We start from the raw sequence: 24,727 nt of genomic DNA on the forward strand, positions 1-24,727 counted from the left end.
ATCTACAACCAAATAACACCACCTAGGTATATCTTTTTCGGTTCATCGATATAAATTTTGGTAAAAAGTATCATTTTTTAATTAAACCTAACCTATTCTAACGTAATCTAACCTAATATAACTTAACCTAACCTAACCCAACTTAACCTAACCTAACCCAACCTAACCTGACCTGACCTAACCTAACCTAACCTAACCTAACCTAACCCAACCTAATATTAGGTACCTAATAATATAATCTTATATTGTGATAATGAAGTATCAAAATCTATGAGCATTTCAAATTTTAAATTAACAATTATTGGATCGAAAAACCTATGTGCCGACAGAAAAAGGTATTTATTATAATTGTCTACTGGCATTAACTGTTTTCGTAAAAAAAATCATAAAAGCTCATGACGGCATCTACGGCACACTTACCTAAGTTTTAATTAACGTCACTTTCTAAATAGGTATTTATAGTATTATTTGAATCTGAAAGTAGGTATCTAATACATACTTATGTTTTGCCAAAATATTGTTTAAAATCATTAAACCTAATTTTCATAGTGTTTGTATTCTTTTACGATTAATTGGTTACAATAGTATATTGATACGTGAAGACTACTTTTTCCTTAGTGCAAATCGATCATTTGAGTGTTGTAGTCAATGACATTAATATGGACGAAGCATCTAGAAAATAAAATGACACTCACTTTGTGTCGGGTCTGCCGGATGGCGAAATTCATATTTTAATATCGGTATCCTACGCTTAAATGAACATTCTGCTTGCAAGCGGTCTGGCGACACCGCTGGGTCTGCCCATACGAAATTTCTGACTGTCAGGTTTCGACTCCACCGTTATTATTATCTTACAAAATGCCAATGTGCCTAGTTAAAAATTGTAAAAAAATCTACTAAACACTCCAAGAAAGATGGGATATCAATTTGCATGTGTGAGTATTATTTATTATTTATAAAATGCCATTTTAAGATATTGATGAATGTTTATTCAATGCAATTGAATGACAGGAACCATTGGACAGTCAGTTGCCTGTGATTCGCTGGGTTCACTTTTGCAACCATAACGTATTTTTCGGTCTAATTTGACTGGACTAAGAGGGTTTTGAGACGATCGTATTCTTTGCCAATGGATCATTGCAATCATCAATTTGCAATTTAAAATACTAAAACGACAAAGAGTTCAATGGTTTCAACCAACCCGTTGAGGCGGCCGAACCGGTCCAAATCAAAAAAACGTGGAATAAATACATTTTTTTTTTGTGTTTTATTAATCAATAATAAAAATCCTAAAATTGGTAGATTTAAAAAAAATACTTGTGTTGTTTCGCTTTTTTGTTATTAATCCTATATCTTTCCAAATGACACAATATTATTAAAACTTGGCAACAAAGAGATTGGACTCCTTGGACAATCTCTTTGGTTGGCAACCTAGTTTTCATCAAGAACTTGATACAAAATTTGAAAATCGTTCAGGCAGCAAGGTATCTAGATTTAATATATTTTTATTTGTCGATTGAAAGCATAAACATAAAAATATGTGGTACCTACCTATTATGTAAACACAAATTAATATGACGTGTCTAGCAGTCTTATTAAACCTTCGGTTAAAACTAATTAGAATTTCGCGACATACCAGAATAAATTGTTAAATTAAAATGCTATAATAATAACACTTTTGCAATAAAGGTTTTCGAAAAAATTTTGAACGCTTTTGAGTAGTTATCTCACGACACACTGATCTACTGTAATCGAACAAAATTGCTCTGTAAGTAATTATTCTTTATTGCATATAAAATACATTTTTAGGACTATGTGTTTTCATCAAAATCTACAAGATTTAAGGGGGGACATGCTCGTCGAAGGTCAAAATTGAGTTTTTATTGTATATTCAAACCATGATCCTGGACACTCCTTAAACGTTGTAGATAATCTATTTATATAATTTTAAAGCCTTATTATCCTTTATAGTTATTTTAAACATTTGATGACTGCATGAAGTATTTTTGTTACATAAAATAGTATTCTTTTAAACCTCTCGCTCTAATGTTTTAGAATATAGTCATATTTCGGTACATAACTGTGCAGTGGTGTTAAGATTTTTTACATTTATTAATTTTTAAACGCATTTATAAAACCATTAGCATAATTTATTACGAGATAATTTTTGTAAAATATTCACGATAAAAAATTATATTGATAATCTCTGTGATCCCAAATTTGACAAGAATTAGGCATTTTATTATTCAAAAAATCGGCAAGATTAACACATTTCAAGATGATTCTAAAGATATTTATTATAAGCTATGTCTTTGACCATTCAAGTGAGATAAACATCTTATGAATAATGATTGCTTTATAATAATTATTGACCTAAGAATAAGGTAGTGTTTTTTTGAAATACGCCATTTCTTTTGTCATTCCCCAGTGGTTAAGCTACAACATACGGCCGTAGCCATAAATTTGACAAACTATAATTGAAGTAGGGAGTAAAATGATATTGACGCGCGTGTTTGAACATGTACCGTTTAAAAAAAAATTTAAAAAAAATCGGTTAAGTACATGTTCAAACACGCGCGTTAACATAATTTTACTCCCTACTTTAATTATAGTTTGTCATTTTATGGCTACGGCCGTATGTTGTAGCTTAACTACTAGGGAATGACAAAAGAAATGGCGTATTTCAAAAAAACACTACCTTATTCTTAGGTCAATAATTATTATAAAGCAATCATTATTCATAAGATTTTTATCACACTTGAATGGTCAAAGACATAGCTTATAATAAATATCTCTAGATTCATCTTCAAATGTGTTAATCTTGCCGATTTTTTGAATAATAAAATGCCTAATTCTTGTCAAATTTGGGATCACAGAGATTATCAAAATAATTTTTTATCGTGAATATTTTACAAAAATTATCTCGTAATAAATTATACTAATGGTTTTATAAATGCGTTTAAAAATTAATAAATGTAAAAAATCTTAACACCACTGCACAGTTCTGTACCGAAATATGACTATATTCTAAAACATTAGAGCGAGAGGTTTAAAAGAATACTATTTTATGTAACAAAAATACTTCATGCAGTCATCAAATGTTTAAAATAACTATAAAGGATAATAAGGCTTCAAAATTATATAAATAGATTATCTACAACGTTTAAGGAGTGTCCAGGATCATGGTTTGAAAATACAATAAAAACTCAATTTTGACCTTCGACGAGCATGTCCCCCCTTAAGGAAATTCAACATTTTTTCATGGAAATGCCTTTTTTCTTACTTCGTCAGCTGAGTTGGCATTATTGGTGAAAGCGGACATTCTACGCGGGCACCGCATTGGCAATCCCTGGATTATAGTATAAGTACTCAATACTTTTACATCACGAGCACTTTACTTACCTGCTTGTTGATCAGTTGTTGGAAAAAAATATATTATTTTGGACATCAGCGAAAATTGTATTTTTGTTTATCAATGGTCCAATTGCATTAGAGTCAATTAATAGACAATACAATAAATTAATCAAAGGAAAATATTTAATTTAATAATAAAGTAGGCATTATAATCAGGGGGTTGGAGCGGACTCTTTTTTGAGTTGCTCCGCTCCGAGACCTAATACTTGCTCCAGCTCCGCTCCGGGTAAAAAGATTTAATAGGTATTATATGTATACAAATGTTAAAAAATGAGTAAATTTGAAATAATTTTTTTTATTATTTAATTTTTGTCTTAAAATCGAATGAAAATATTTCCTAATTTCAATAACACTGAGCAGCGGAACACTTCAAACTTCAGGTGCTCCGGCTCCGGAAAAAACCTCATTGCTTCACTGGTCTGCTCCAATGCTCTGATTATAATACTTAGGTACCTATTTTTGAATATAAGCATCATAATCTGGCTCGCACATCTAAACTTGCCTCGTCTGCGACACAGCCATAAATCAAAGCTTGTAGGAATGTTGCACTCATGTAGACAGTGACGATTGCAACCTCTCGAAACGTCAAAGAAATGAAACGACAAGACAGCGATTATTATAATGTATTGAGCACAGAAATTGGTCTCTCCTTGTATAATCATAATATGCATGTAAAATTATGTTTCAATCTCTTGGACAAAGCAAATATTGGTGCGCTCACCTGTCATTCGTAGGAGACCAGTGACGTTCGGATTAAAATGGCTGACTTGTAACAGTTTGCGCAGACGCAACTGCAATACTGACGGTGACTGATGGCAAGCGACTTGCAAGCAGAGACACATGAGATTTTTTTATAAGCAACACCAGCTGTTTTTTTCAAACTAAAATGTTTCACTCCAGCAGTGTGCGAATGTCCATAAGATGATGTGTGTTTTGTGAATAACGACTACGTCACATCGACGTCTGCGTCACTGTCATAAATCAGACCTTGTAGGATTGTCGCAAGCATGTCCCGTATTTGATCACGCACATAGGAGCCTAGCACAGCGACGCGCGTAACCTCTCGAAACGTCAAAGTAGTCAAATGCCATCAGAATATCAGTCACCGGAACAGCGATTATTATGTATTGGTACCGCAGAAATTAAAAAAAGAAGTAGTCGGCGAAAATATTGGGTTGATCTGTCAATTAGGCATATCTAGTATAGTCATATACATACACGTATATTTCTCATTTTCTTGAACGAAGTAAATGCTGTTGCACTCATCTCCCATTTTGGACGTGGCTACTGAGGACTGCCGAATACGAATCTCGACGTCTGAATAGGAATGGCCGACTCGTAGCATGTCCGCATGCATAACCGCAACTCGGATAGCAAGCGACTTGCAGACGAAGTCACATGAGACTTTTGGCAAGCAACAACAGATGTTTTTTCAAACTAAAATGTTTCATTCCAAGAGTGTGTGAAGGTTCGAACATTTGATTAAACCGTTATAGACTATTAGCTCACATTGTCTCCCATGGTAGACATCATAAAAATATCATTACTTTTCTCCTGATATTTTTTTGTTTCTTTTTCACCAGGGGGTGAGTGAGAATGGAAGTGAACCCTTAAGACAATGTTAACTTGAAGTATTTCTTGCCACATCCAGTTTGCTAAGCTTGTATCTAACTGTGGCGTTATACGAGGGTGGGTCAATAAGTCCTTAGAAAAGCCGACAGGTGGCGCGACTAGTACTGTAAGCGGTTTGTTTTCATGCAGCGGCACTACCGATTCAGTATGCTGCGAAGTTTCAATCAGATTGGTCGGGTTGTTGTGTGTTTCTCGTACATTTAAAAAAAAAATTTGCTTGTTTACAAAAATGGAGAAAATTGAGTTTAGAGCTGTTATTAAACATTTTAATATAAAAGGGTTAACAGCAAAGGAAATAAAAAATGAGTTGGATTTAGTTCATGGCATATCTGCTCCTTCACTTGCAACTATTTATAACTGGTTAAATGAATTTAAACGTGGTCGTACATCAACAAAGGATGAACCACGCTCAGGACGTCCTGTAGAGGTGACTACACCAGAAATGATCAATAAAATCCACGATATGGTGTAAAGTGACCGAAGATTAAAGTTGAGTGAGATAATTGAGGTTACAGGGATCTCAAAAGGTAGCGTCATTTCTATTTTACATGACAAATTGGGCATGAAAAAAATTTCTGCAAGATGGGTGCCGCGTTTGCGCACAGTCGACAATAAACGCAATAGGGTGGTGGCCTCTAAAGCCCTGTTGTCGCTCATGCAACGCAATCCGGATGAATTTTTCCGTCGCTTTGTGACTGTAGATGAAACATGGATACACCACTATACTCCCGAGACGAAAGAACAGTCAAAGCAGTGGATTGCGAAAGGCGAACCATGTCCAAAGAAGGCGAAAACCGTAAAATCAGCTGGTAAGGTTATGGCTACTGTATTTTGGGATGCACGTGGAATTATTTTCGTTGACTATTTGGAAAAAGGAAAAACAATAACAGGGGATTATTATGCATCTTTATTGGACCAGCTAAAAAACAAAATTGAAGAAAAACGGCCTCATTTAAACAGGAAAAAAATCCTCTTTCATCAGGACAATGCCCGTGTTCACACATGTTTACGATCAATGGCTAAAATTGAAGAATTGAAGTTCGAATTGGTCGACCACCCACCGTATTCGCCAGATTTAGCCCCCAGTGACCTTTTCCTTTTCCCAAACTTAAAAAAATGGCTAAGTGGACAACGTTTTTTTTCAAATGAAGAAGTCATCGATCGGACAAATGCTTATTTTGAGGACCTTCCGAAAACTTATTTTTCTGACGGTTTAAAAAAAATTGAGAAACGTCTAACCAAGTGTATTGAGCTCCAAGGAGATTATGTTGAGAAATAAAAAAAAATACAAAAATAAAAACTGTTTTAATGCTTTTTTCAAAGGAATTATTGACCCACCCTCGTATCTAGCATTTTTTCACACCGCGTTTGACTTTCAAATTTTCATGAAAATGCCAGATTCTTTTAATAAATTGGTTCATTGCCTATGAATTTTCATGTAAGCCTAATAGGTTTCTCATTCATGCTCGTAAATAATACTAAAGAGCTCTTGATCAATCTAGATTAAAAAAAATCTCATTGTGTAAAAAGACGAAAACTTCTGTTTCCTGGAATACCTAAAAAACCTCACACTTTTTCTTGGTAGCATATTTTTTTTACAGTTGGTTTTTCTGAATACCTTAAAATTTGTCTGTATTTACAGAGTTTTTCTCGCATGTTCAGGAAATCAAGGCACTATTGTGCCTAAACAGTTTCTTTTCTTACCTCGTCTGGCATTTGTATATGGGAAATTAAATGATTACGTTTAAATTATGACATTTTTTAATTAACTCATAAATTTGTCCTACAAAGAACGGAATAGAAACACAGTTTTTAATGAATTATTTTTTATAACATACAATTATTATTCAACAAAATATGGAGTATAAAGAAATAGAAAATATTCAATAAAGATGAAAAATATGACAATAAAACAAAACACAATGCATAGATGCACAAATAATATGACTAGACCTATTATAACGCCAACACCATCACGACTGTGTTTGGTTCATATAACTCATTATAATGTATTAAAATGACCAGAATTGCAAACTATATCCCACCATTTTCTATAAGTGGAGATATAGGCTAACAAAGTAATTTTCACCATTTTTTTAAAAATATTATTTTATATAATATACTTATATTAGATATAGGTCGGCAACCTTGCCAAACGTTTGGATCTCATTAAATTTTTGGCTTTAATAATAGGGCTGGAAAACACAGAAATATTTAAAGTACGCGCCAAATGAAATAATATTATTGAGAGCAAAAATAAAAATGAGATTGAAAACAAATTGCAGTTTGTGTGTTGTTGTCTGTCAGCGGCGAGGGGTGGTGCTAGGCTGTTAAGATCAGACATGGTGCACACAAAACTTTGTCTGTGATACTTGTTTTCATAAAACTAATAACACAAATTGCAGAAGGTGCTGGTCAGTTTTTAAAAATCGATTATGCCCTGCCTAACCAAACCATAATATAGATATATATAGATCCGACAAAAATTGTGCATACTTTTTCAGTCATGTTTTCATTGAATAAATCCGTACCAATAAGGCAAAAGCATATAAGTCGTGTTTTGGCGATTTTGAGATTTGAATGCCAATATGTCAAAAAATGCCTGCTTTATGTTATGGCAAAAGCATATATCTCTAAAACCTATAGATTTCTCGTAAAACGACTTGGAAAAACAATACATGTCATAAAATGTCAAGCTCTAACAAGCCAAAAGCATATATGTCAGACATATACGCTTTTGGCATATTATAAAATTATGCATGCGCAGACTTATCTATGGTATTCTGCATTTTTGGCAGCTGTCTTTATTGAATTTATAAAATTAGCAATACAGAGGGACTGGAATATAAAATAAGTATGCAAAAAAATGTTTCAACATGAATTGGAATCACTGCAAACAAAATAAAGATACAGGATTTATTGGTAATGATAATCGTGGAAAATACGATCCCATAAACAAGAAAACAAACGAAAGGGAAGAAGTTACTGCACACATAAAAAGCTTTCCTAAACATGAAAGTCATTATTCACGTTGTCGCACATCTGTCTGGGCAGCTAAACATATCAAAAATGTTTGAAATGTATTGTTATATGCAAACGGAAAAAAATCTAATTCCTGTGTCATATAGTATGTACCTATGCTTCAATTTTTAAAAACACCGGATATAAATTTAAAGTACCTAGCAAAAACACATGAAAAACTTGTGATACATACAATATTCAATTAAAATGTGCTACAGATTTACAAATAAAACAAAAATTGGAAACCGACAAGTTTGCAAGTGGCAGATGAAGACTATGAATTAAAAAAAAAACGATAAGACCAAAGCTCTCCAATCTGAAGGTGAAATTGCTTTTTTAGTATTCGACCTGCAGCAGTGTTTGCCAACGCCTTCTCTTAACTCAAATATAGTATACTATAAAAGGCAATTGTACACATATAATTTGACCGTAAGAAATTGCACATCAAACCAAACCTCATGTTATATGTGGCACGAGGGAATAGCTGCAAGGGGAGCCAACGAAATAGCGTTTTGTGTGATAAGTCTTCTGAACACCATAAGTCCAACTGTTGAAAGTGTTATTGCATCCTCTGATTCTTGTCCGGGACAAAATAAAAATAACATAATAACTACAGCTCTATAAGTACATCACCAACTATCCAGGTCATGGATCATAAATATTTGCTCCTAGGCCATACGCGACTTGAATGTGACACTGACCATTCACGTATTGAAAAAGCCATCATTATCAAATATATTTAAAAAATATATTAGTTTTTACCAACTATTATTAATACTGTTAGTTTCATTTTATCATGTGTTCATTTAATTTCCAAGACCTTGTTTTAATTTCATAAGTTTTCTATAATAAAACATCTATTATTGTAAATGATATGTCAAAATATTGAAAATATTTTTATGCCAAAACCCCATGTCATTAAATGCCCAATAACTCATTGAATTACTTGATTTTCTTTTTTTATCAAATATATTTAAAAAATATATTAGTTTTTACCAACTATTATTAATACTGTTAGTTTCATTTTATCATGTGTTCATTTAATTTCCAAGATCTTGTTTTAATTTCATAAGTTTTCTATAATAAAACATCTATTATTGTAAATTATTATATGTCAAAATGTTGAAAATATTTTTATGCCAAAACCTTATATGTCATTAAATGCCCAATAACTCATTGAATTACTTGATTTTCTTTTTTTATCAAATATATTTTAAAAATATACTAGTTTTTTTTATAATAATAACATTAAACAATCCAATTTCCATCATATCCTGATTTGTGACACTTCTTTAAACCTTAAAAACCTTCTCCTGTAAAATGCGAAAAAATGACTTATATGCTTCTGCCATATAGGTACGGAAATATTTTTTTAAATTCAGTAAACCCTGCCTAATCCAAACCATAATACATAAAAAATATCTAAAATTATGTATGAGTTAATGGCATAATTTTTGATATTCTATAGACAGATAAATATTTTTTGAGTATTAGGTATCTATTATGGCTTGGTTTATGCAAGGTGTAATTTAATTTTAAAAACTTACCAACACTACCTACAATTTGTAGTCTTAATTCAATGAAAACATATACATAATGTGGCTATTAAAGTTTAGTATGCACTACTTATGTTGAATCTCTAGCCTACCTCCACCCTTCGCCACTGTTTTCTGTCTCTTCGACCTTCTCTATCTGACTTTAGCTGCTGCTTTCCGTTTGCCAAATTATCTACTTATAACCACTTTAAAATCCGAGATCCAATCTTGAATTGTAGCATGCATAATATTATGTTTATCAGACAGTTGAGAAAAACATTTATCATTTCTAAAAATCATGTCAGAAAATGCTTTTATCAGAATATGACTACTTTCTTCACAAAAATAATTAACCTCTTGTTTTTTTGTAAACATTGACATAATTGTTGGATATTTTCATTAAAAATGCATTCTGTAATGTTTTATTACGTTGTAACTTTTACTTTTTATGTTTTAAATCTCCATTCCATGTACCTAGTTTGGTACATCATTGACATCTACATAAAAGTTTAAAAACATTCGGATTTTGCTGTTTTGCGGAAATTCCCTTAAATTCCGATGCAAATTAAGTTTGTAAATCTTCAATAATATAAAAGAGCCTTTGTGTTTGCCATTCCACTGTAGATAGAGAGTTAGATCATATAACATGATGTAGATGTGGGCTTACCTGGTTGCCGACCGCTAGTTTAAATAGTTATGTACAACATTAAATAGTGTTTAATAAATTGTCATCTCTCTGAGTGGGTTAACACATGGTAAGAGAAATGATACAAAATTACACTTGCATTAAATGTATATAATGGCTTTCCTATAAAGATGACCTAAGTTATTATGTAATACCTGATTTTCTCATAACAGCATATGATTCATATTCATGCATGAAATGCCGTATGCCTGCAAATTGTTTACCACCTAATGTTATATCTTTAATTATTCAACCCATATATCAAATAGTTATTTCAACAATGAAGCAACATTACGATAATGATATTCTTAAAACTCTTGCTAAAGACTTGATCAAAATTCTGGAAAATCTTGACAGTGCCGGTCACTGCATGTTATACAGTGAAACCCCAAATATTCGATTTCTACGATTCCTACGAAGGGATTCTAAAATAAAACGATAAATGCGGGATATATAAAAAAAAAATTTCGACGTCTTGAATTATTTTAAGTTTCTCAGTTAGAGTTCTAGTTTTCTTCACGGGGGGCATTTTAGTTGCGACTTATAAAAATTCGTGATACGAGATGCGAGGCAAGTCTGAACGGCCTGTGCAAACAAAGCAATGCGACTGAACGGTCAGGCGAGATTGAGCGCCGACCGATCTGTGCAAACAAAGCATAGTAAAAAGTATCATAAACAATTCTATAAAAACGAAAAGAAAAATATTAAAAAAAAAGGTCAATCGGGATAGTATTTGTGACGGGACCATAATACATTTGCAAACAAAGTATCAAAAACAATTCTACGAAAACGAAATGAAAAATATTCAACAAAAACGGTCAATTGGGATAATATTAGTGACGGGACCATAATATTTAGACGATAGATCAGGGAACGGTTAATGCGGGATTATTTAACATTGTTATTATGGGTGTTTGGCGGGTCTTTCATAAATGAACGATCAATGCGGGAAAACGATTTATGCGAGAACGGTAGATTGGGGTTCCACTGTACATGGATTAACTCTATCTTGGTCCAAAGCAAATCCAACAATACTTGTTCGATAGTGGATGAAAATTCTTTCAGGCGTAGAAAGAGATTTATTGACTTCTATCGAACCTGAGACAAGTGAAACAACTGAAATATGTGAAAACAAAGATTTTCAAAAACAAACATCACAGATTTTCTTTAATAATACGTATTAAGCATGTAAAATAATAGTCTACATCTGTAATAGTATTTTAAAACTAAATAAAAAATAATGGTTCAGATTATCAGTGTTTTTTGATTATCCATACCCCCCCTCTTCCATTATTATCTCGTATACTTAATTGGGAGTTTACTGTAGTTTCAATTTCTGAAATTGTTCCTTAGTATAATAGAATAAATATCTCATCTTTAAGGTTGAGTATTAAATAAATTATTAAAGTAGATTTAGAAACATTTAGATTACAGCTTCATCGGTTTCCAAATACAATCAAAATAAGCAAAGTATGTAACAAAAGAATACAGCAAGGTAGGTACCTACTTTTAGATATGGGGATGATAGAACCAATTCAATATAATTCATTACAGCCAATGCAATAGATTGCTTTTACAATTCCATTCCTTCAGCAGAAACATGATGAATTTATGGAAAAAATAAACTTATCAGATCAAAGGTCTATCATGCCTAAGTGCATTGTCATGACACAACATACAGATTTTTTTTTTAAACTAGCGATTTAATACAATCTAAAGGCCATATTCTACAAATGGCTTTACTCCTAATTAATCCTTGCGGAATTGGACCGTAGATTCGTGAATCAGCCGAATTTGAACTATTATCTCCCTCCAACCACACGTGGCCTTTGGGTACTATTTGACTGCGGATGGAGTACTGTCCTCTCATTTTATCGCCAGGCAGTCCGATCACACGCTTGCATATATTTTGTGAAGGATTCGACGGGCTTTTCGCGATTACAATATCTCCTCTTTGAATTTTATTTAATCGAGGGCTTATGTGCTCAGTGAGAAGGACATTGTTCGAATGCAGTGTTGGCTCCATAGAAGGTCCGGAGCACTGAAACATGTAAAAGATGAGAATTTAAGAATATGTACAGTATTCCTGCTTTAAATAATAAGTATATCCATATGCATAAATGTATTCGAGATTTAAATAATAAGGAAACCACAATCCTTATGTAAAATGACTTTTTGGAGAAAATCCAAAATTATAATATTTTAACTCACAACAACAAGGTCTCCGACATATTCAAAACCACAGTGCGCTATGCACCCATATTGAATGACGTATCCGAACGCTCCAGCGAACTTCCATAAATATTTACTACTCATTTCATTGATTTATGTATGTATTTTAAATTTATTATTATATTGAAGAGATCAAATGACGTTTAAGCTTGCCTGTGCCCGTACCATAGACTAATATCAGGGACAAAAAGGCTGCCACAACACTAAAAGTTTTCCATAAATTCGAAATACAGAAGTATTTTTATACCTACTAGGTATTTGAAAAAATTGGCTCCGCTTGCAATATGACAAAAACTTAAAAATAATCCTAAATTATTTAGCACATTACCAAAAAGGTTAATATTATTAACTAGACTAGTAATAATAAATTTTAATAAAATAAGGAAAAGTTGCTACTGTCAAGTGAAAGATGTAAAGCTGACTATGACAATGACTATAGTATGCGTATTAGGAGATTGAGAAGTATATGTCAGTTCAGTTATATAATTATTTTACCTGTTATATAGGGGTTGTTTGCGCATCCGTATATTTGCGGTTTGCTAATTCGTTGTGCGTATTTTTTTCTTTCGGAAGTATTTAATACATATCTTCATTATTATTTTGTATGAACCCACAATTATTCTCATATATAATTAAATATATCGAAATTACTAACATGAGTGCATTCAATATAAAACGAATAATATATTACAAATTTCTCATATATCGATATATTTTATTATGGGACCGATTTGTATAACACAAGTGTAATATTTAACACGCTATTTTAATACTGGAATAATGATTTCAACAAATAATTCCCCTGCCCCTGTTCACAAACCGGCAGAGAACCAACACGAGTCTGCTGACTGTGAGGTAATCATTCATTTATTTTTCATGTTCACTGTTTATTTGTGAAATCAGATGTCACTATATTACATGATTACATGACAATTTACCACATGAGATTAAAATGACAATAAAGAGTTGACTCATCCCCGAGAATGCTGACAGTTTTTTGGTGATCCAGGTGATGCTATGGCGCTGTGGACTCCGCAATGTGTGCATCGTAGCACTGTGGCTTCCGTTGGGGGCCTTGCTGTTTTGTTTTGTTACAGCGTCAATTTTTCAACAAGATGATATTCATGAAACACACTGCAGGGTATTTACTGTAGAAATATACAAAAACCACCGTATTTTCCCTTGCATGCGTATTATTAGTGATATACCAAACTGTATGATATTAGCTTTACGTTCATTTTTAGGTATAGCTAATGTGTTGCCTGTTTTTATACACATTGTCTCGATGATATTTACACCTCAGGTACATAACTATAACTTGTAGCAGAATGCAAGCTCTAATAATTATTATTAATGGAAATATGTATTTTGGTAAAAGTTAAAATCCTTGTTCGTTTGTGGAAATATACAAAATAAGAAGTAATAAAATAAATATAACATTTTTTGTTTCTGCTTTGGTAAATTACATCGCCCTCCTCTTTTATCAGTTTTTAATTGCACTACTGAACTTTTTCCAGAGAATGATTGTACAATTTTATTAATTAGATAGTACCTAAATAATGTGGGGCATATTGATCCAGCGGGATTCCGGGATAACTCCCGGTAGACGAGTCCAAAAGCAAAATTACTTATTTGCTAAACATTTTTATTCCAAATCATAATTGTATAGATTCCAAATAAATATGACATCACAGAAATTTGAAACTGTTGATTGAAATCATACTCAGTAATTTCTAGCGCCATGTCGTGTTTATTTCATTTTTATCATGACCAAGCCGAGCCGAGCTTTTGAATATTCAATATTAGGTTTCATTAATTTTCATGCCACATTTTGTTTTTAAAATAATATACTTACAGTCGAACTTGGTTATTACGAGGAAGATGGGACTGACTGAATTTGCTCGTTATAAGCATTACTCGTTATATTGTTATTTATCGCGCCACGTTCTCTTTAAGCATAGAACATAAAAAATCTGAAAACCATCATAAACATCCCCGAAACAAGCATGGCAATCATAAACTACAAAAGAAGTTGTTTATTGTAATGAAGTGCTGAGCTGCCGGCGCTGTTAGCTACCTACTGACTTCACAAAGCTTGGATTTTTTACATGCAATTTCAACCATATGCGTGGATCAGTGTTGCCAACCGTACAATAATTATAGTACAATACTATAATTTTGAATCCGCAAAAAATGTAAAATACTATAATTTTATGCAAATATGCCAAAAATACTATAATTTTGAAGGATTCAAGACGAAAAATGTTCCTGTACTATAGTTTTTTTTTTAAATTCTATAATTTTAAGACTTTTGTACTATAATCAATATAGAAAAAGATGGCAACACTGGCGTGGATAGTTTTTCAATGTTGTCGGCAAAAACACCAATTAGGTACTTAACTAGTGTCATAAACGTAATCCGATCCTGGCGGCATCAGTCTAGTTAACTGCCCAGTCAGATTTTATAGCTTAGGGTCGAAAATGTTGTTTTTAAATGATCGACACATTAACAGGTTTGCTCGGTACACCCGTAGTAGCTCGTTATAAAAGTGAATAAATGTATGGAGAAAATCATAAACTAAAATGTCTACGAATGTTTCCTCATTACATCCGAGATTTCGCTATTTCCGTGATCGTAATAACCAAGTTCGACTGTAGTTATCTCTTCAATGTTGTATGTAATAAAACTTCGGCTGGTCTCTGGCTACCAATCCACCCCTGCCTACACGCTTAATTGATATTTGTTTTAATCAAGTTTAATATATTTTTTTATATTGTATTTTATATTTTCAAGTATCTGTCCATTGTTAAATAATTCCTGAATCATACTAAGTCAAACATCATCATCAGTGGCTATCCGTGATCAACTGAGAGGTGATCTCCACTCCAACCTTTTCACATTAACATTGCGAGTGTATTTATTAGTCTCACCATAATACCCCGTTTACACGCGCATGGATTTACTGCTGACAATGCGTGTTATCGCGGCCATAACAAGAAAATGCACATGTGAACATGTATTATCATGCAAGTTGCAAGATTGCATGGATGAATCAAAAAAGTTCGGAAGCATCTGAATTTTCACACGACAGTTGGGATTTGTTCTATATCTGGGCCTGCACAGGAAAACGATAGGGGTCTAGGACGATTTGGTGCCGCGAACTGGCTGCGGATACAAGCGGACCCCAAAAGAATCAAATAATTGTAAATGTAATATAAAATCACGCAAATATTGATTGATTTGTAAAATATATTTAAATCTAACAACGAAAAACTTCCTTTATTTTAATAAACATCGTAAGGCATAATAATTCTCAATCTAAATCAATATTATAAAAATTGGGTAGGTACCTGTCAAGTAAGTACCTAAGTAGTTTATCAATCAAACTACTGAAACATTTATACTTAGCAGATAACTTACTGAATATTTTGTTTGTAATTTCATAATATCTTAAAATACGTATTTATGCATAATAATATACATGTTCAAGCTTTATTATAATATTATGTTGATAAAACGCTGAAATATAATTTTATTTTCATTCTAACATCTAACATTATTTTTAATATTTGTTGTAAATACAAATAAGTACCCATGTATACACAATAAATTAATTGATTATACACATCTTTAAGTTCTAAGGAGGGAAGAATTATTTTCTTTTAATAAACATCATAAGGCATAATAATTATTCTCAATCCGCATTAAAAATGTGTCAAGCGCGAAATGTATAAGGTACAACTAGTGAGAAGATAGAAGCATATTAAACTGACTTGCTTACTTACTCCAACAAATCGTTATGTACGTTTACTCCTTTGCGCATTTAATTAAACCGTGCAGCGTCCAATCCTCCCGGCGGCCAATTGGGCCGTCGTCCGATTGTACCGGCGGCCAATCGCCCGCGGCCAGTTCGCGGTGCCAAATCGTCCCATTCCCAACAATAGTGGCAAACCTGTCGGTAAAAAAACGAACCACATCGCACAGACTCATTTTGAGGTTAACTGATTTTCACGACCTTTCAAATAGTACTATAAAATGACAACATCGCGTCTAGCTTACTTTTGAAGAATGAGAATGGCGAGACAGTCAGCACTTCTACGTGTAAACAGTTACTATCGCGATAGATACACACTACTGCTGCAAATAAATCCATGTACTTGTAAAGGTGCTATAATGCTATATAAAGTGAGTCGCAAATAATTATTGTGGTTTAGTTTATAATAGTGTTACATTATATTATTATACAATATTTCTTTGTATGCACGATGCTTTCATCATAATTTTTAATATTTCCGTTTTGCATGTTTAAAGTTTTTCTTTTCAATTGTAAAATTTCTGATTTCTACTTGGTTCATTTAATTTTATAAGCATATGTAATATGCATAATGAAATAATTATCCTTTATATTAAATTAAAGCAATTATCTTACAAGCTTATAATCTTTGCTCGCTTGATGTGACTTTTTGACTCTTCACCCCTTTACAAATTACAGTAACCACTTCATCTAATTTGAATTACCTCCCTTCGCTGCAATATTAGGCCGAGATGCATAGAATGTGTACTAATCCCTAAACAGTAATCAGCCATTATTCAGGTAAATAGTGTTAACTGTTTAATGACAACATGTTGCGTGTTACGGTATGCAATGCCAACATGCAATGTGCGCCAAAGCACCACTAGCAGCGAAATACAGTTTTTAATATCGTTTACTTGTTTCTGACAAAACAAAAATACTTTGGGTTCCGATTATATTATATGCATACATGAAGGACTAGCAATGTCAATAAAAAAATATAATATACAATGTTAGGTATAACCACTGTTAAAGCAACCATTTAAAGTTTATATAAACTAATTGTGCGGTTTTCATACTTTTACTATTGTATGTCAATTAAATGATATTTTAATAATAATTGAGCAATCCGAATTTTTAAAAAAAATGCATCAATTTTGATGGTTTTGTATGGTTTTCGTCGTTATTTCAATTTAACATCTTGACATTAACTTGACATTCTATGCATCTGAACCTTAGTCTTTGTCAGTAATGGAAAGAAAATAATTGATTATGTGAATCATAATTTTATAATTGATGGATTTATTTTTTGTTACAGGTCTACAATATAATTCCTTCAATAAGTGCCATTACTGGCATAAGTCCTCAAAGATATTTGTGGCGCATCTGTGTGGCTCTGCATCTGGGCCCACGTTTTTTGATTGGATCTCTTTACCACACATATCATGTTCAGCGGTCCAACCTTATTACAAATCTGGAGGTTTGTTAATTATTAATTAATAATTCCAGAAGACATCAGTTATTTTGAAATTTAATTAAAGCAAGTTGATATAAATATGGGGTCGTCCATATATGACATCACGCCCTAAGGGAAGCAAAGAGGTCTTATATGATGTGATGATTTGTAACGATGAGGATAGGGGGGGGATCAATAGAGAACATTACATCACAGAACCAACAAAAAATAAACAAATTTTTTCTTAGTTGAAAATTTTCAATGAGTTTTTCGGGGGGAGTTCACAAATAGTGACAAAGTTTGACGATGTGGGTCAGAAAATTGTGTGTCATTTTATCCCCATGGGTCATTCTGAGGGCTTGATTAACACATACACTGTCAAGTTTATTAGGTACAAAAATACACTAATCATATCCAAGCACAACTCGATATCTTTCTCATATAAATAATTAAGTTAGTACAAACCATGTTTGAGAAACGTATGCTGCTGATTATTCGTCATTGGAAACAGACCCCGTTACTGCATCTTTTACGATGCCAATGAGCTTATTTTGAATTTGTTTTTCAGTAGTTGTCATTAATAGCCTTATGTCATTTTCAAGTATTTTCGAGAGTCCTAAGATTCTACTGCATAAGGGTTTTTTTTTTTTTTTTTTTATAAATGTTATCTTCTTTCTCTAATATTTGATTGAAATTTAAAAACAACTTTAATTTATTGTCTCATTCTTTTTATTCACGGGCCTTGCGATTAGGCTCAATCAACCCAATTGCCCTAAGACCGGGCCTGCTTGAAAAAATGTACTATGTTGACATCTCTGATGGGTAACAATAAAATAATATTATGTCAAAATTTCAGCACAAGACGAAAATGAGAAAACTCGGAGACGCTTGCTATTGGCTGAACTTGCTTGAAGTGTGTGCTCTTACTGGGGTTACATATGTTTCGAATAGGGAAAATTATCGTAAGTGTATACATATTTCTATAAGCTGGCATACACGTCATCGCGTCGCTAGCGTCGCATCGACGATGGAGTCGGCGTGAGGCGGACGTAATGCAGTGTTAACATGCTGAAGCAGGAGGAATTTAGGAATTTAGTTTCACTAGTTCATAAAAGAACCGTAATGACGTGTACGCCAGCTTATAGAAATCGGACTCTACATCATAAGATGTTTTCGTAAATAAATGTCTTTGAAAGTAGAATTATTTTACTAGTTGTGATTGATGGGTCACACAATATATACAAAAAATTAATAGTTTCTAATGAAACCTTTTAAATAAAATGTAAAAAGAAGGCAAACAGCCGACAATATACAGACTGATTGAAGATGAAGGTAGTCCGAACAACGTTAACTCTGTATAATAATAATACCCATAATTATTATGGTTATTCCTCCAACAGTCGATATTTCAGATACGACAAAATCTTGAAAGCCAATAAATATTAATAATATTAATTTGCTTGATCTCTAAATGTATATTGCCCACCAAATTTATTAAATCTCGTAATTTACTACAATTTAGATTAATATTATATTAACTAATAATGGCTGTTGGAAAACTTACCTAAATGTTATAAGTATGTAATGTCTTTTATATTTTCAGCCGTACATGAGAAGATATTCATTGTGTTCATGATGTCGTCATTATTGCACATGTGGTGCCGGGCGAGTGTCGGCAGCATGACACAAGATGGCAAGAAGCCACTTAACGGAAATAGAACTGTATGGGTCTTATTTTTCATATCAGTCATTTCCACCATTGGACTGGTTGTGTTTTTCTTGCGGCATCGATTTCTGTGTAGACCGATGGGTACGTAGCCATTACATTTATTAAGTAAATGTTAGTCTTCGATATGTCTTTATGTTTTAAATAATCAATCAAATTTAATCTTTCGTGATTTTTTTGTTGTCCAGTACTAATACGAATAAAGTCCAGTTTTTGTTGTTTTTGTGTTGGTAATGCCATCTAGTAGGTAAATAAATATATAAGACAAGTAAGTATTACTATAACTTTAATTAAAAAGTTACGATTTCTTTAACATATTATGGAAAATTTTTATTTTAAAACTCAAATTTGGATAATATTTTATTTCATAATATTGATTTTTCTAATAAATTACTGACATTAAAAAAAGACATCACGCACAATTCATATACCTAAAAGTACTATGCATATGAAGAATAGAGAAGTTAACTTTAAATCTTGTTTCTACTAAACTACTCTGGAGTGGTTCACTTTAGAACTGAATAGGTGCATACTGACTGAGCGAGCAGCTTAGCGTGGTCGTGAGTCAGCTTCGCCATAGAAAATATATGTAAAAGCCTGGCGAGGCAAAATGTTCAGTCAGTCAGTACGCGACTCGCTCGAGGCAAACGCACGCGCTGCTTCGCCCGAGCGTTGCCACGACCGAGCCAATCGTTATTGGTTTATCGATGCCTAAAGGTGCTGCGTGCGGCTGTCTCGCGTTAATTTTGTTGCGAGCTGTCTCGCGAGCTGCCTCACTCCTGATTTTCACGAAGCAAATGCTCGAGGCTGCTCTCTCAGTCAGTACGCGCCTATTGGTTTAATGTTTTTTTGTTCTTTTCAAAGTAAATGGCATATGCATATTCTATTAATTTAATAAAATTTATTGACAACCCTGGAAAAGACACTACAAAGTACTCTGCCTAATCACTAGATACTAGGTCGCACCACCAGGGAAATGGTCTGGGGATTGACTGGTTCTATGCCTTCAGCGAGTTTTCTCGATCTATGAGACCGTGATCGACAGGCCACACATTCAAATTTCTCGAGTTATCTCGTCCGACTTAAACTCAAATTACTAAGCCATTGTCGATTGTTTTGCATAATCCAAAAAATTAAACACGTAGTGACCAATGACGTCCCGTGGGGGTAAGCAGATTGAGCGTCGCTTGGGGGCGGCAGTTACCCAAAGGGCGGCAAATTGAGGAGAATCATTAGGTAGATATATAAGTAATAACGGAAATGTCTTTCCATTTTAAAAAAATCAGCTCACTGGTTGGCAACAAAATGTATTAATTAGGTACCTACTATAAAAGTTTTCACATGATTTTTTTGTCGGGTTCACGATGTCTAGTATACTTCCGCTGTCTTTGGACGTCACGTTCTTGGTAAACAGCAATGACATGGGCATACCTGATTTTAAAATTTATCCAAATATGTTTGCCAGTTATTCGCGAGTTTTGGAAGTTGTTAAGTATATTTTTTAATGTACCTAGTTACCTATCTGAAACCGTAAACTCGCAATATTATACATTGAAGCAGAGATGACATTTAAATTAGATTTAGTGGTAAGTATATATCTTGTTAGTAATGTATCCATAAAACACATTTCTTAGATATTGGAGTCATGAAAGGATGATAAAAAGTTCTGTATAAAAAAATGTGTTGGCATTTTGGCACTGCTTAGGGGCGGCATTTTGTCTAGGAACGTCACTGGTAGTGACATCTGTTAATCATAATTATGAAATACCAAGACACAATTTATCGGTATAATAGCCATTTTAGTAAGAGCTTTGCTCTACATTTAATGTGTGTCTTTAAAATCTGCGGCCTGTCAGATACTGCCATAGTGAGGCATAGAAAAGGTGAAGCCCCTGCGAGGGCGTCAAAGTCAATGAAGATACTTTTTATGGACCGGTAGTCTAAAATGTCTTATGGTTTTAACTGACTGACAAATTTTAAAAAGCAAAATTATTTTTACTTAGGAGCAAAGGTAGCGTGAGCTGTCAGGTAATTCACTTGTCAAGAGACTTTGTAGCCAGTGGATATTTCGAGGGTTAATCAATATTGAATATTTCCAGTGGGTAAATTAAAAGTTTAAATGAAATGTTTCAAACGGTTACATGTAAATTGTACGTATGCAGTTCATCATGGGACACTTATTCGTGCGCCGCAGTACGTGAAACATGAGTTCGTATAACATTTTATCAAATGACGAGTTCTTTGTTGAAGATTTCACTTGTACGTATCTTACAAAATGCGGCGATAGTTTTCAAATAGTACTGTTCCAATTAGATTAACCCTAACCTAACCTAACCTAGTAAAGACATCTCATAAAATTTGCCACATATTGTAGCATACGTACAAATATACTCCATGGTGAAATGTTCAACGAAGAACTCGTCATTTGATTAAATGTTACACGAACTCATGTTTCACGTACTGCGGCGCACGAATAAGTGTCCTGCGGTGAACTGTTTACGTACGAATTTCCGGATACGGTTTCAAACGCACTTCTGATATATACAACAGTAAAAATGTTATCGATGTGGTATTTGATTAATAAATTTAATATTGATGTTTTTCTTTTCTAGCATTCAGTTGGTTCTCATTATGCGAATACATAATTGCCTGTTCCAATATGGCATTTCACGCAACAGTGATTCTAGACTTTCCGCGTCATCAGATCCAAGTGGCTCAATTTGTTGAGCACCATAAAAAAGAAGAATAGGGTGTGTTTGGACTGTGACGTAGCTATTATTGTCTCTTATGCATATCTTTTCTTATATTTATCGCTACTTCATCTTTCCTTTAACTTTTTATAATATCCTGAGTTTACACTTTGTTTCGGCAATAAATTTAAAAGTAAAGAAAACATTGTGAAAAATTATTTAATCCGGCTTTGTAAGTTTTGGTACGACGGAAAAAGGTGGTTTTTCTATTTTGGGTCCAAATAACAAAATATATTTATTCTGACCTTTTAATATTATTCTCGCATTTTTTTGTCGATGCAACATTATGAATAATGAATATTGAATAATTAAGAATCAATATTTATTTTCACTTTATCTCTCGCCTTCCATTAGAGATTAATTGCTTCCGTACTAAAATCGCATAGTCAAAACTTTAAATAGTTTTATTACACATTTAAAAAAAAACTAATGTAGGCTTCCTTAATAATGATAGGTCGACAAATTTTTAAATAAATTCGCTGTTTTAAAATTGACTTAATCTTTCCTGTATATTATAATTGGCTGTCAAAGTATTTTTTGAAAGACTGGATAGCCTTAGTCATTAGTGAATACAAAATTTATTATTACGGTACCTGCCCTCTCTGTGTATGTTATGTTGACAAATAAATTGTAATAAGACTTTCTGTTGACAGAAATGGCATAGTATGTTATAATTCATCGTAGGGCATCGGCTCTAGAATATTTAAAACCCCAAATATTAACTCTACCTTCGTTATTGTTTTCATTTTACGAAAATAGTAATATTATATACTTAAAGATGCGTGTGTTTAAATAGTGGCACACGTTCATATTTTAAGCAATTGAAATTCAATCAAAAAATTCAAATTAGAGGTCAGTAAAACGAATAGAATATTAAATTTCATAATGCATACCATATGTATAAACATGACTGCTATATTAATGAAATAAAGCTTTGAAACCTATAATTTTAGGAGTTCGAAAATAATTATAATATATATATATACAGTATATTTAGTACTGTTTTTTTTATTTAAATAGTAAAAATATGATACCTACAAAATTCAATCAATTAATAATAAATTGTAGTATAATTCCATTTAAAAAAATTCCCACTTTGTAGTTCCTAGCTAAAAAAATGTACGTTCCAAATTATATAATCAATATTATTTTTCTTTTAGTGAGTAAATAAAATATCCGAATCTATCTTTAAAACTTTCTAATACGATTTAATTAATTCTGTCTCAGTAATAATATTATTGGCCGTATAACATATAACAGTAACCTTTGCATATTTAGAATCTTCATAAAATTTTATTTTCTACTTGATTCATTATATTTCGAACGCTTGCAGGTCTTACACGTGACTAATTGCGATAAAATAAAACATTTCAAATATATAGCCGTATGACGTTATCGCTGGATGAAATTTTTTAGCAGTTCCAGAACTTTGTTTACGCTTAAAAGCCTTCTAGTCAATTTGAGATAACGTTTGTCACAGCCGTAGTTCTAGTCGAGGTAACACTGTAATATTAATTTAATTTCTTAAAAGTGAGATTTGAACTATTTAAGAATCGATAAAGTTGTAAGTATTTTTATTTCGGGTACATAACATACAGTAAAACCTCGTTAATACGAATTCCACGGGACCGAAAATCGAATTACGAATTATGAAATGTATGGGGGAAAAATATTAAAATTAAAAAAAAATTTTTTTTTGATTTTCATCAATATTGTTTACGATCATAGATGTGCCTACCAAATTTCCGGTTCCGTGTGTGTTTATGGGTCATAAAATGTCAGGATTATTTTTATTATCTTCTTAAAATAAGTAATTTATGATGTTTTACGAAAAGTCTGTCACAATTTTCAATGACTGGCTCATGAAATAGTGTACTTTATTACGATTTATTGAATATTTTTATATGGTTCGAATTAAAGGTATGGTTTTATATGAAAATAATGTCCGAGGGACTTTTTTTTCGCGAAAATTTCGAATTATCCGTGTTCTTATTAACGAGGTTCTACTGTATTGTATTTAGGAAAGCTCTAGGAGTTGTTATTATTTGTGTTGTGTAATTGCACGTAAGTAAACTAATTAACATTAGAATTAATATTATGGTTACGTATTTAAAAAAACAACAATACTTTATACAATTTTTAGTTAAGATAATAAATATTAAATACTTTTCAGATGTTGTGCCTGTATTTAGAAAGAATATTTTTTACGTGTTTTTGCTTTTAACATTATTCCTTTCTCATAAATATGTAAACAACTTTTATTATTAAATATTATTAAAAGACACTATAAGCAGCGATTGCATTATGATCATGTCACGTGCTGGCACGGCGACAAATTTTGTCTACGGTTTCGTCATTCCGCTGAATTTTTGGAATTATCACTATCTCTATAAATTCAATGATGGAGAGTGCCGACTCTAATGTATTAGTATTTTGAGTTATTATTTATTATTCATGCTAATTTCAAATGATTTTAGTTTCT

General features: G+C 32.6%; 2 protein-coding genes across 3 annotated transcripts; one reads left to right on the forward strand and one right to left on the reverse strand.

The window, feature by feature from the left end:
• Nucleotides 1–9,079: 9,079 nt before the first annotated feature.
• Nucleotides 9,080–12,692, reverse strand: LOC147064055 (mitochondrial inner membrane protease subunit 1). Its single transcript, XM_085958917.1, has 2 exons — nucleotides 12,499–12,692; nucleotides 9,080–12,328 (listed from the first exon to the last, which is right to left on the reverse strand). The coding sequence occupies exons 1-2, from the start codon at nucleotides 12,601–12,603 to the stop codon at nucleotides 11,978–11,980; spliced, it is 456 nt and encodes a 151-aa protein (XP_085815043.1). The 5' UTR covers nucleotides 12,604–12,692; the 3' UTR covers nucleotides 9,080–11,977.
• A 267-nt stretch (nucleotides 12,693–12,959) lies between these two features.
• On the forward strand, nucleotides 12,960–23,079 carry LOC147064056 (post-GPI attachment to proteins factor 2-like). 2 transcript variants are annotated; one of them, XM_085959213.1, is made up of 6 exons: nucleotides 12,991–13,374; nucleotides 13,529–13,660; nucleotides 17,632–17,793; nucleotides 18,626–18,731; nucleotides 19,373–19,579; nucleotides 22,108–23,079. In XM_085959213.1, exons 1-6 carry the CDS (start codon nucleotides 13,300–13,302, stop codon nucleotides 22,242–22,244), a joined length of 819 nt encoding a protein of 272 aa, XP_085815339.1. In that variant the 5' UTR covers nucleotides 12,991–13,299; the 3' UTR covers nucleotides 22,245–23,079. The 2 variants fall into 2 exon arrangements, with proteins under 2 accessions (XP_085815340.1, XP_085815339.1); XM_085959214.1 differs by lacking the exon at nucleotides 13,529–13,660 and having other exon boundaries at nucleotides 12,960–13,374.
• The last annotated feature ends 1,648 nt before the right edge of the window (nucleotides 23,080–24,727 follow it).

Source organism: Rhyacophila brunnea, unplaced genomic scaffold (genome assembly GCF_057557595.1).
Source record: "Rhyacophila brunnea isolate RB1 unplaced genomic scaffold, BYU_Rbru_1.0 scaffold_8, whole genome shotgun sequence".
Lineage (NCBI taxonomy): Eukaryota > Metazoa > Arthropoda > Insecta > Trichoptera > Rhyacophilidae > Rhyacophila > Rhyacophila brunnea.

Bases quoted from the DNA above. Each gene is read 5' to 3' on its own strand.
- LOC147064055 (XM_085958917.1), bottom strand. From the start codon at position 12,603: ATGAGTAGTAAATATTTATGGAAGTTCGCTGGAGCGTTCGGATACGTC. The intron at 12,329-12,498 runs GTGAGTTAAAAT...TACATGTTTCAG, and splicing joins ATGTCGGAGACCTTGTTGTT to TGCTCCGGACCTTCTATGGA.
- LOC147064056 (XM_085959213.1), top strand. From the start codon at position 13,300: ATGATTTCAACAAATAATTCCCCTGCCCCTGTTCACAAACCGGCAGAG. The intron at 18,732-19,372 runs GTAAGTGTATAC...TTATATTTTCAG, and splicing joins TTCGAATAGGGAAAATTATC to CCGTACATGAGAAGATATTC. The intron at 19,580-22,107 runs GTACGTAGCCAT...TTTCTTTTCTAG, and splicing joins ATTTCTGTGTAGACCGATGG to CATTCAGTTGGTTCTCATTA.